Raw genomic sequence first — 12,563 nt, forward strand, 5'->3', positions numbered from 1 at the left:
GGTTTCCCGGCGGTGGGAGTTCCCCCTGGCTGCCGGGCCCGGAGGAGGGGACGTGTGGGCTGTGCCAGCGCTGCCCCTGTGCCCGGCGCTGCCGGGGGGGGGATTGGGAGGGGGGCAGCGGAGCTGGTGGATGAGGGAAGCAGCGATCCAAGGTGGTCTTCTCTTTGCAGGTGTGTGATGCCAAGCACAGCCATGAAGAAAAAGGTGAGGACTGGGGGGAGGGTCCTTTGCAGTTGGGTTTCCCTTCCCCACCCGCTGTGTTTGTATCCATCCCTCGGGATGGTCGGTGGCTCCGGCGCCTAAGAAGGCTCTGGGAGGCAGCGGCTGCAACCTCTGCTTCAAGTACCGGCATTAAAGTTGGGTTTATTCACAGGGCAGGCTCACTGCAGGGCCGTCCATGGGAACTGCTGGCCTAGTGCTTCTGAGATGTGTTGCAAAACCTTCTGCAAACCTCTGTGCTTGAGGCGCGGGGGAAGAGGATCTGCTCCAACCCAGTTCCTCGGCCTGGGAAGACCCTTCCGAGGTGTCGCAGGAACTCCTGGAGAGCCCATGATTGCCTCCGGGCTCCTGGCAGGATGAAATGTAACACGTGGGGAAGGAGCAGCACCTCTCAGAATCACAGGGGTGGGTGTACTCCAGCGGGAGTGTATCCAAAGCTGGATACTCAGTGGCTGTGCAGGGAATATTTGGCTAGTTTTCCATGGTGTGCTAGGATTGGGTTTCCTGCCCGGTGCTGCATGCTGGTGTTTGACCCTTTCGCAAGGCCTCTGCAGCCCAAAACTTGGGAATTGAGTTTGCCTGTGGGCTGTGCCTTGGAACAGGATTGAGTTTCTGCCTGTGCTTTTTGTGCTGGTGCTATGAAATAGGAGCTGTGCTCTGTGATTAGTTCAGGGGAGAAGACACCACAGCGTTCTGGGGTGACCTGCCCATCCTGTCTCTCTGAGGAGCTGTCCTGGTTGCCAAATCATGGAGGCCTGTGGTCTGCTTCCCTCTGGCCAGGGCACTCCCAGCCTGTGCTGTGCTGCAGCCATGCTCAGTGAGGACTTGAGCCAGCAGGATGGTGTGATTCTGCCTCAGTTTTGCCCCTGGGTTGTGGCAGCTTCTGCTGTGCTGTTACAGAGAAGCTGGGAGTGAAGAGAGTGTCCAGCACTGGGGCTGGGCAGGCACTCTGCCTGGCTGCCTTCTCCTCAAGCCTCTCCTTGATGGGAGACTTCCAGAGCTGGTGCCAAAGGCTGGATTTGGCTCTGTAAATGGAACTTGTTCAACAGCTGGTTTTTGTGGGCAAGTCTGTGTTGGCTGTCAATGTTGGTTGGGGCTTTTTTAGTTTTTATTTTTAGACCACAATGTGAAGTCTTGCCTTGTGTGACTGTCTCCTCTCATCCTCACTCCCCAAGCTCCAGCATCCCCTGCTTTTTGGCTACCTCTCCTCTTGCCTGATGTCTGCAGAGAGAACTCTGGAGTCAGGTTTCTCCCCAACATTGGTGCCCTTGACCTGTCTCATGAGCTGTCTCATCTGCTTTTAACCCATTTTCCTGGTCTTTTGACACCTGAAACTTGAAATGTCACTGGTATTTCACTTCTGTTGGGGAAGAGAAAACAAGTTATCTTATGAGAAGGATTATAGCAGGTTTAGATGATCTTTAAGGTCCCTTCCAACCCAAACCATCCTGTGATTAGGAGAGCAGTGCTGGGTGGGGAATACCAGTGCTGAGCAGGTGAGGGATTGCTTCCAGCCTGGTCTTAAAGGCTTGAGGCAAAGCTGCACCTCTGTCTTGGCAAAGTCCTTTGCTGTCATCAAAGCCATCAGGACTCCCCCATGGTGCCAGGGCAGCTGTGAAGGGATGGGGGAACCAGCTCCAACTCTTCCTGAGTGCTGGTGACAAGTCCTGTACCAGCGTATGTGGGAAAAGGTGTTCAGTCTGACCATGACTAAGTGACTATGGGTAGCAGGGAGGTAAGGATATCCATCTCCTGCTTCCCCAGGCATGGGACTCCTCTTTGCCTCTCTCTCCTGATGTATTCCCAGCTGAAATATGTCAGTCCTGTGTTTTGGTGGCTTTGGCAGTAAGATATCAGAGTGAGGGAGCTGTGAAAGATGTAATGTTCTGCGGTAGCTCATTCTTCCCTCTGTTTTTTCCTTCCCAGGTGCTGCTGATGGGTAAAAGTGGGTCTGGGAAGACCAGCATGAGGTCCATTATCTTTGCAAACTACATCGCCAGGGACACGCGGCGCCTGGGTGCCACAAGTAAGGCTCCTCTGGTTTGAACTGCCAGTTCTCAGGGCTCAACTCCCTCATTAAAGGGGTGAGGCCCTTCCCTGCAGCAATCCCTGCCTCTCCTCTGGAGTAGGTGTGTGCCTGCTGATCCTCCCAGCTGCCACACCTCACAGAGAGCTTCACTCCCCAGTTCAGCCAGGGGCAGGCAGGAAGCTGGAGTAAAGGGAAAGGCAGCACTGGGCTCAGATTGCCTGTTTTATTGTTCAACTGCTATCCTTAGCTCTTTACTTTTTTTTTCCTGACCAGGAAGCAGCCTTTGCTGCAGCTACACCTGTTAGTGGTGGAGCATCAGAGCCTTCTCATGCACCTCTGTGTTGTTAAAGCATTCCTGTTGTATCCAGCTGATCTCCAGTGCACCTGGAGGCACAGTGATCCTGCAGACCACCTCTGGTTTTGTCAGGATGATGCACTTGGGCCTAATTATTGCCTTTTTTTTTCTTCTTTTTGCTTCCAAAACCGCTGATATGAAAAAGCAATAAGTGATTCTTCTGAAACAGGGGGATGAATTATCTTGATCTAGTGCTCCTCACTGGGAAGCACATGTGAGGATTTAGTGTCAGAGATTGGTGTAAATTTCCTCTTTGCCATAAATTTTGCCTGTTCCTGAAGTTTACATTCTCTGTGTTACCGCATTATTTAGTTAAGGCTGGCTTAGGGCCTTGCAGAGTGTTCCGCAGCTAATGCGATTCCTAAAGTATCACAGAGATCAGGGAACATGGGGTTGGAGGGGAACCACCTGCAGCACTTCTCAGGAAAGCAGTGTCCTGGTCAGAGAGGCTTGAATTGTACAACAGTGCTGTTTAGGTGGAAATGTACAAACTAGGAGCTGTGTTGTGAAGAATGGCCCGTCCTTGGAATGTTCAAAGCCAGGCCAGATGGGGCTTGGAGCAACCTGGGCCAGTGGAAAGTGTCCCTGTCAATGGCAGGGGGTGGAATGACATGGACTTCAATGTCCCTTCCAACCCAAACCATTCCATGGCTCTCTGCTGTTTTCTATGATTTTTGGCTGCCTGAGGACTCAGCTCTGACCCAGGTATATGGTACAGTCAGTAAACTCCCGTTGTCTCTTTACAGTTGATGTGGAGCACTCCCATGTCAGATTCTTAGGAAACCTGGTGTTAAACTTGTGGGACTGCGGAGGGTAGGTACTGTTTATTTTTCTCCTTTTAAAACCTTTGGGGCTAGCTGTGGGGAGTCAGGCTGGGGAGGGAACAAAGCAGATACTCCTGCCCTAATGGAGGAGTGTGGTGGTTGTGTGCAAAGCCCTTCTCCTGGGCTTTCTCCAGAGGTGCTGGGAGGTGATGCTGGCTTCGGAATTGCTCATTACCAGCTTCATCCAAGTGGGATGTGTGCTGAGAGGCGATGCTGAATGCTCGCAGTGATCCTGTGGCTCCTGGAAGCCGCTTTTTGAGGAATGCTGTTCCACTGACGGAGCCTCAGCAGAGCCTCTTCAGCTTCCTCAGCTCCGTGGCCTCCTGGACCATCTGAGCCATATTCAGCCAAAGTTAAAGAAGGTTTAAATCCTGGAATAACAGATGAAACTGATGCTTTTGGTGATGTGGGAGGTTGTGGATGCCCTAGCCTGGCCGTGTTCAAAGCCAGGTCGGATAAAGACTTGAGCAACTTGGTCTGGTGGGAGGTGTCCCTGCCCAGGGCAGGGGGTTGGAACTAGATGATTTCTAAGGCCCATTCCAACCCCTTAACATACTGCTGCTATGGGTTTTTATAAGTGGCTCTTTAAAAGACAAACAGGGTCCAGAAGCAGCTCTGGTTGTGCAGGACACTGAGCAGCACACAGTGCCACAAGGGAAGCTTCAGCTTCCTGTGGGACTGGTGAACTGATGCTTTTCAGGAGCTTCCAGCTTTGCTTGGGAATGCTCAGAGAGCCTCATGTCATGGGGAAAACAGCCACCCATGAGACTCTTGTCTAGGCACCGTGGCAGGGTCTGGTCTGTGGCTGCAAATTTCAGCATGATTTCCTTCCTGACCATGCCAGGCAAGCCCTGGTTGTTCTGATGGGAGTATCCTTGCTTTCTTGCTCTGCTCCTTCTCAGCCAAGACACCTTCATGGAGAACTACTTCACCAGTCAGAGGGACAACATCTTCCGCAACGTGGAAGTCCTCATCTATGTGTTCGATGTGGAGAGCCGTGAGCTGGAGAAGGACATGCACTACTACCAGTCATGCCTGGAGGCCATTCTCCAGAACTCTCCTGATGCAAAGATCTTTTGTCTAGTGCACAAGATGGACTTGGTGCAGGAGGACCAGCGGGATTTGGTGAGAAGCTGAGAGTTGCCATAGAAATGCCTTCACATAGAGCATCTCTTGATTGTGCCAGTTTGGTGTCATACTTCAAAGACAGCTCTGTCAGGCTGTTCCTCGAAGGGTTTCTCAGATGTTCAGATTTGTCAGAGCCCTCTAAGCTTTTTCTACCTTTTTTGAAGTGTGTCATCATTACACCTTGCATATAATCCAGTGGAGAACAGAAGTAGTGATTTTTAGTGACAGTTGCTCCAAGCCTTTTCTTTTATAGTGCTGATTCTAGAGCTTTCAGCACACCTTGACTCCAGAAGGGAGGTAGAACTGAAGGAAATCCAGCCCCTTAAAGTCACTGCTCACCATTTGGATGGTGTGCATAGTGGTGGTGACAGGCATGGTTGTTTTAAGTTCAGCTGTTGTTTCAGTCCAGCACAGGCTCTGTTCTAAAGCATCACTAAAAACCAAGAGGAGAAACTTCCCCTCTTAACCAGAAGGTGGTTTCTGCCAGTTGTTGCTGCTCTGTTTGTCCTGCCTAACCAGAGATCCTCTTCAGCACTCAAGCATCCTGCAAAGGCTGAGGATCACCTTTCAGAGATATTTGGTGTGTTCTGTTCTGTTTGGAGCTTTGGAAAGGTCACAGAGAGATGGGAAGACATTGTTCCTACCAACCCTGTTTTTTCTGCTGGGACTGGAAAGCAGCCAACTCCTGATACCACAAGGGATTTGAACTGTGTGGGTTATATGAGCACATCCCTGGCTGCTTGGCCACTCTCTGCCTTGCAGCAAGTTAGGAGACCCCTTTAAGCTGCTGGGTTTTGTCAGAAGTGAGAAGTTTTACTAAACTTTGTATCATTCCCAGGGAGTTTTTGTCTGGGCAGCTGCAGAGGGAACATGCAGGTCCTGTGGCTGAAACCAGGCCCAACCTCCCTGCACATACAGACCTTCTTCCCCATCGCATCTTGGCCTAAGATCTCTCGTCCTGCCTCAGAGCAGTGATGGAGTTCCTCTTCCAGTTCTAGTTCTGCCCTCCAGTTCAGAGCTTGTTCAGAGGGCTCAAGGAGCTTTTTCTCACTTCCCACCAGACTAAAGGATGAGTCTGAAATCTTGATGAGGTCTTATCCAGGTTTGTGGTGGGACTAGTGGACAAGAACTGGTTTTATGTAGTGGTACAGAATCATATGAGGCCCTGAAGTGAGGGGTGGGCAGAAGAGGGACCTTTTACCACCCATCAAGAGCTGTTTTAAGGTATCTGCTGCTCAGAAGAACATGCAAATACTGGGTTAAATCACTGTTTTTGCAAATCTTGTAAATCTTCGTGAAGTCTGTGGTGTCCAGGACCCACATGTTGGCCCACACTTCATTTTGTGGGGGTCGAGTCATGTCCTGTTATGTTCCTGCATGCAGTGGGCCCAGCTGAAGGTGGTCATGGTGTGTTCCCCTGCTGAGGCGTGTTGCTGGCTGTTCTGCTGCTGTTCCAGCAGTTCCATAGGAGCTGGGCATGAGGCTGGCTGGGCCTTGCTTTCCCCTTGCTCCCCTTTTTTGTAGCCATAATTTCTGAGGGCAGAGTGAGTATGAGGAGAGAAGCCTGTGTAAGCAGCTGCCTGGGAGCTGCTTATACTGATCAACCTTGAGTGCTTTCCTCTTGTCGTGCTCTCAGTGGTGGAGCTTTTTGCCAGGGACTTGTCAAAATTTAGGTCCTCAGAGACACTCAAGCATATCCACTTGCATTCTCAGTCCACAACACCTACAGTTATTTCAGATTTGGGTCCCAGGGAGGTTGAGGCTGCCCCATCCCTGCAAGTGTTCAAGCCCAGAGTGGATGGGGCTTGGAGCAGCCTGGTACAGTGGAAGGTGTATCTGCCGTGGCAGGGGGTGGAACTGGGTGAGCTTTAAGGTCCTTTCCAACCCAAACCAGTGTGTGATTCTGTTGCGAGACAGCCTGGTCTGCTTGGCCCTGCTGCTCACTGGAAGGGTTTCTGCCAGCCTGTCCTGGCCTGCTCCTCTGCTGTGGTCCTTCTCCAGAGGTCTGTTTTTGAAACTCATCCCACAATTCCATATATCAACCACAGCAAAGACAGAAATATTTACACACTTTTCATTTCCCAGATTTTTAAGGAGCGTGAGGAAGACCTGAAGCGCCTTTCCCGGCCCTTGGAATGTGTTTGTTTTAGAACTTCCATCTGGGATGAAACACTTTACAAGGTTTGTACAACTTCTCTCAGTCTGCTTTCACAGCTCTCACTTCAAGAGCATGAGGAGGGTGAGTGGTAATTTCTGCTGGTGTTACTGACTGGCTGTTTTCAGTTCTGTAAATGGCATCAGAACATCTTGGATGTAATTAATTCATTAAAAAGAGTCAGGAATGTTTGGTAAATATCAGGTACTTGGCAAATAGGAGACCCAAATATCCACCTGGCTCCTGACGAAGCACATGGTCAGACACTGACACACTCCTGGAGCAGCAGGTGGGCAGAGAGGTGAAGCTGAGCTTGGAGAACCTGAGTGTGATGAGGACAGATGCTTATCACAGGATCCCCAGTCCCTCCTGGCCTTCTTCTTGGCTTGTTGGGATAGATTAGAGCTTTTTGTTTGGATCAGGGATGAACGTCCAAGTATCTATCTGTGTGTTACCTTCCTCAAAATTAAAATATTTCTGAAAACCTGACTAGGTTTATCTGGGAGCATTAGACAAGCATTGACAGCTTAAAAGTAGGATGAATTAAGCCTGTTCAGTAGCATTCTAGTTTCTGTATGACTGATGTGGAGAAGAACTTGACCTAGTGAAGAGTCTGCTCAGGCCTGGGCTCACACTGATAGTCTGCATTGTAGGAGAGGTAACCTGGGCATGGAGGTGGGAGAAGCTTCTCAGTCTTGCCCAGGCTGTCAACATCCAGAACTGCAAATAATTCCACTTTAAGCACATTGGGAACAAGAGGCTGAGGCAGAGAAGTGCTGATGAGCTTCATGTTGTGTCTGTATTGCTAGGCCTGGTCCAGTATAGTCTATCAGCTGATCCCCAATGTCCAGCAGCTGGAGATGAACCTGAGGAACTTTGCTCAGATCATCGAGGCAGATGAAGTGCTGCTGTTTGAGAGAGCCACATTCTTGGTGAGTTACTGCCCTGCTCTGGGTCTCTCTGGGATGGATTCCCCGGATGGAACCTCCCTTTCCCTGTGAGAGTGGTGAGACACTGGCACAGGTTGGCCAGAGAAGTTGTGGCTGCCCCATCCCTGGAAGTGTTCCAGGCCAGGTTGGATGGTGCTTGGAGCAACCTGGTCTAGTGGAAGGTGTCCCTGCCCATGGCAGGGGTGGAATGAGATGAGCTTTAAGGTCCATCCCACCCAAAGCAGTCTGGGGTTCTGTGGAAGTGCTGTTGTAAGATGCCGGCCCCAGATGCAGAACGCACTGAGCCAGGCCATGGGATACTGGAAGTAGCTGACATGACTCTGTCACTCGTGGGACCTTCACAAAATTGCCCTTTCTAGCAGTTGGGCTGCGGCTGTGATTGGTGTTTCCCTCTTCCAGACTGTAAGAGTGTTTCATATCCCCATTCTGTTGCTGGCTGTGGGACTTTGAGAATTCCTTTCTGCACAGGGCAAGAACCTTGTTTAGCTTGAAAAATAAACCTTTTAGTTCATCCTGCCATGGCATTTTATCTGGGCCTCATTTCTTTTGGTTTTTGCTGCTCTGCAAACCCAGAGTATGGATAGACGATCACAACATTGGGTTGCAGTGGCTTTCCAGGTTACTGTTCTTCCAGTCCTTCTTTGCCAGCTGAAAGGTGCTGATTGTGTGTCCATCCTCTTGGTTTCTGGGTTGGGCTCTTCAGACTTTGCACCAAAACTCTTGCTGAGCTGAAGGAATGAGCTGGAATTTCTTGAGTGTTTTCCTTGATGGTAATTTGGAAATGACAGAGGGAATGTGGGAAAGGAGCCATGACTTTTCTCCCTTTTTCAGCTATCAGAAGCAAACAGCTGCCATGTCTGGCAAGTTGTGCTTTTTGACCTTCTGTAGATAATAAATAGTTCCACCTTGGGGGTGTGTGTTAGTTAGAAGTACATTTTTTTACTGAAAAAGGCTAATCTTTGCTACAAGAGTTCTGTGTTTATTTTCAGTGTAAATGTGACTTTCTAAAAGTCTTTCTTCTACCTTTTTTCATATATTCAAACATCCCCAGGACTGTTTTCTCCTGCAGTGAAATCTTACCATGGTATCTTACTCGGCAAACTTATTTTGAAATTGTGTTCAAATTGTAGTTAAAAAAAATCTCATCTGAGGAAGGAGCTTGCACACTGTGAATGCAGCCCTTGAATCTGGCTAAACCTGTACTAAACCTGTGAATAATAGGGCAGGTTTAAAAAGTTACTGTTTTCAGGTGCTTATGGGGAAAAAAAAACCCCTAAACCTCCTTAATTTTCACAAGTTAAATGTGACTTCATAGATAGAGCAGAGTTTCACGTCCTTCTGCAAGGTGCCTGTGACACATCCTGTAGCAGCTGATTTTATGATTCTGAAGAGCTTAAAGCACATGGCTTAAGGATTTTAAAATAGTCCTGTTTGGTTTGCTATGGGAACAGAGTTGATGCAGCTGTTTTACCCTTCCCCTGGTGCAGTAAATGCAGTTCTCAGCCCATTAGTGATGTGGCTGAGGAGAGAAGGGCTGTGGGCTGTGTGGAAATGTTTGGGGAGAGATCCCACTGCAAGGATTCCAAAAACACTCCTTGGTCTTCTGAATGTATGCAGCCAGGCACTCAGGTCTGCTCATTGCTGCTGGATCTGTGTGGGAGGAAGAGGAGGAGACTGCTCTGAGTGCAGGCAGCTCAGCACAGTGCTGCTGTGAGCTGATGGAGAGAACTCCTGAGGAAACAGCTGCCTTTGAGCTGCTTTTCTTAGAGAGGAACAGCTTGTTTTGGCTTTGGGAGCGCTGCCTCTGCATCCTAGCTCTGCAGAATGGGCAATGTCTCAAGTTCAGGCCTTCAGCACCATAGACTTAGGAGGGAAAAGTAGTCCCAGCGCTTGGCAGGTGACTCTTGCCCATGCCTGAGGCATTTTTTTCCTTTCCTTGCACTTTCTTTTATTTCGAATTCAGATTTAAATTGCTGCTAAGTTGGAGTATCAGACCTCAGGTGGATAGTAGTGTCTCTTTCATATTTACGTACTTTGTGTATGTGAAAGACTCCCTGGGGATTGTGGTACTGAGTCTTATTTCTCCATGAAAACACCTCAAGAATTGTTGCAAATGGTTTCCAAGATTCAATCAGCAAAAGGCAAAAGGAATCCCTGCCCTGCTCACTGCCCATTCCCAAGAATTGCTGTAGAGGCTGAACCTGTGTTGGAATCAGTGACTGACTGTGCTCTCTCTGCGCTTCAGGTCATTTCTCACTATCAATGCAAAGAGCAGAGGGATGTCCACAGATTTGAGAAAATCAGCAACATCATTAAACAATTCAAGCTGAGTTGCAGGTGAGCTGATGTGATTATTAGGTGGGGAGATACCTCAGTTTCATGAGGCATGAGGGCTCTCCAGGGAATCCCAGTCCCATGGCTCCTCAGCAGGATGCTGGGGTAACATTGCACCCTGCTTAAACACTTGCTCAGTTAATTGCTATTTCTTTAACTTCCTCCTTTGCTGATGGTTGAAGAGGTTTGTTCTTAAACAGCTGTTGTCCTCTGGGCCTTGTTTTTCTGGACAAGGCAGGAAAGTTCCAGGACTGAACCAATGAATCAGTAACAGTGTTGTGAAATGTCAGGTGGAGAGCTCTGCTCCAGCCATGTTCTGCAGGGCTGGCTGGGGAGGAAGTGGCTTGTGGACACTATCCATACTTTGAATGGAAAAGTGGAAAGCTTGCTTTGGCATGGCTTGGCTGAACAACCTTTGGGCTCCCCAGTCTGGTTATATCTGCAACTGTGTGGAGCCTGGATAGGATGAAGTGGCTGCATGGAGCTGTCTCCAGATGTTTCAGTTTTATACTTCTTTCTCCTGGGTCATCCAGGGCATCCAGCTGTCCCTGGGAATGGCTGAGCCCCTACAGCTGTGGGACAAGAGACATTACTGCTTGTGCATAGCAGGCCTGGTCAGTGGGGCTGCGTGTCTCGAGTTACCTTCACCGTTCAATGCACCAATCAGTTGAAATTGTTCTCACTTAGCCCAAAGCTACAGAGGTTTGTCTTTACAAAAACCAAGCCCATAAAAGCAGCCCTGCTGTAGTCACACCAGCTATTCCTTGCCAAGTGGGAGCTTTGTCCCAACAGCTCAAGTAAGGGATGTTGGCTGTGTAGCGCAAAAGCTGTTTGGGCAGTGGGAGAGGAATAGTTCGTTTACCCTTGGTTTTCCTTCTTTCCTCAGTAAGCTGGCAGCTTCTTTCCAGAGCATGGAGGTCAGGAACTCTAACTTTGCTGCTTTCATTGACATCTTTACATCCAACACATACGTGATGGTGGTTATGTCAGACCCTTCTATACGTAAGTTGAAACCAAGATAAGTTGTTTGGGGCCAAAAAAAGCCAAAATGAGTCCAGGTTAAACTGTGTTTCTTTTGGAAAATGACAAAGTTTTAATCACAAAACTGATTACAGTTAAGAGAGAGAGAGGGATTGAGCAAGCTGCTGGTGTGAGCAGGGTGGGAAGGTGTGTGAGCAGTGCCTGACTGCAGAGGACGTGTGCTGGGACAGCTGAGTTCTTGCTGCTGTCACGGGGAGGATCATAGCTGTGTGGGGAACCACCAGAACAGATGTGACCTGATTTAGCAGGTCATGTCTAATAACCTATTTTGGGCTGTTCTGAGCTGGCAGTCCCGGTGATTTTTGGAGAGGAAGCAGAGATGGATCATGTTTGAGTTTTGAGCTGTCTCTTGGTGGACAAGACTCTAATTATAGCAGCATCTATTTATCCTAAAGGAGAAGCTGCAGGCAGCAGTGCCAGCCCATGCAGGCCCCAGGGGACCAGTTAACTGTTTACAGAGCTCCAGTTGGAACTCCTTCTGTTAGGATTTGAGGTGCTCAAGAGACATTGCCCAGGACACCTCATGCTGTGGTTGCCCTGCCCTCCTCCTCTGTTACTGAATTAGGGAAAGCTGTGTGAGCCCCGTGACTTAGTCACCAGCTGTGACACTGCTGTGCTGAGGAGCAGCAAATGCTCAGCTGTGGTGCCTTGTCCAGCTCTCCCTGTGAACACACTGTGTGGCTCTGCTTCACTCTGGCTCTTCCTCATGGTGTTCTGGGATTAGCAAACAGCCCACACCTTCCCACTCTGAATTTTGCCAACACTTTCCTACATTAAATTTTGCCCAGAACTTCCCGCTCTGAATTTTCCCCAACCTTCCCACCCTGGGAGCAGCAGGATGAATCAGGAGCTTGCAGACAGGGCCCGTGCCTTTAGGCAGCCCTGAGGATGTCGTTACATCACCCCTTTTAACTGGTTTTTTCTCCCTGTCCCTGTTCTGTCCCAGCTTCTGCGGCGACGCTGATCAACATCCGCAATGCCAGGAAACACTTTGAGAAGCTGGAGAGGGTGGATGGACCAAAGCACAGCCTGCTCATGCGCTGATCCCAGGCACAAGGGCTTTGGGGGGAGAAAAAATGAATTGGAACTACTTATTTTTAGGAGAATCTAACACTGTCGATGTCTTTGTTGGGCTTTGAAATGAGTGTGCTGCTTTGTTTTTTCTCCTTTTCACGTCGGACACTAGTGGCTTGGAGGATGTCTGGATACACTGTTGGACCTTCAGAGACTTCCCTGGCATGTGGGGATGGGGAGGAGGAAGGACAGGTGATGTGTACATGGGCTCGTGCCCCCCTGGGTGACATAGTGGCACATGGCAGAGCCCTTGTGGGTGTTTCGCTGCAGGGTGGTGATTTCAGTCACAGGAATGGGATATTTACTGTTTTCTTGGTTGGTTGCTAGAATTAAGTTTATAAATTTCTCCTTGTCTTCGGTCATGAAAATAAATTTTTGCTACCAGGGATTTCAGATCCTAGAGCTTTGGAAAGTGGGTTTGCTTTCTTCCAGAACCCAGGGCAGCTTTGGGAAG

At 49.3% G+C, this 12,563-nt stretch overlaps 1 protein-coding gene across 1 annotated transcript; it reads left to right on the top strand.

Annotated features, from left to right (window-relative positions):
• Nucleotides 1–177: 177 nt before the first annotated feature.
• Nucleotides 178–12,289, top strand: LOC103804079 (ras-related GTP-binding protein A). The gene is made up of 9 exons (XM_009076669.1): nucleotides 178–204; nucleotides 2,146–2,245; nucleotides 3,350–3,416; nucleotides 4,330–4,552; nucleotides 6,641–6,736; nucleotides 7,520–7,642; nucleotides 9,906–9,997; nucleotides 10,881–10,996; nucleotides 11,982–12,289. Exons 1-9 carry the CDS (start codon nucleotides 178–180, stop codon nucleotides 12,077–12,079), a joined length of 942 nt encoding a protein of 313 aa, XP_009074917.1. The 3' UTR covers nucleotides 12,080–12,289.
• The last annotated feature ends 274 nt before the right edge of the window (nucleotides 12,290–12,563 follow it).

The sequence above is a fragment of the Acanthisitta chloris genome, unplaced genomic scaffold (assembly GCF_000695815.1).
Source record: "Acanthisitta chloris isolate BGI_N310 unplaced genomic scaffold, ASM69581v1 scaffold21316, whole genome shotgun sequence".
Taxonomy (NCBI): Eukaryota; Metazoa; Chordata; class Aves; order Passeriformes; family Acanthisittidae; genus Acanthisitta; species Acanthisitta chloris.

Excerpts from the sequence above, each read along its gene's own strand:
- LOC103804079 (XM_009076669.1), top strand. The coding sequence starts at position 178 with ATGCCAAGCACAGCCATGAAGAAAAAG. Across the intron at positions 205-2,145 it reads GCACAGCCATGAAGAAAAAG|GTGCTGCTGATGGGTAAAAG; the intron begins GTGAGGACTGGG and ends TTTCCTTCCCAG. Across the intron at positions 6,737-7,519 it reads GGGATGAAACACTTTACAAG|GCCTGGTCCAGTATAGTCTA; the intron begins GTTTGTACAACT and ends CTGTATTGCTAG.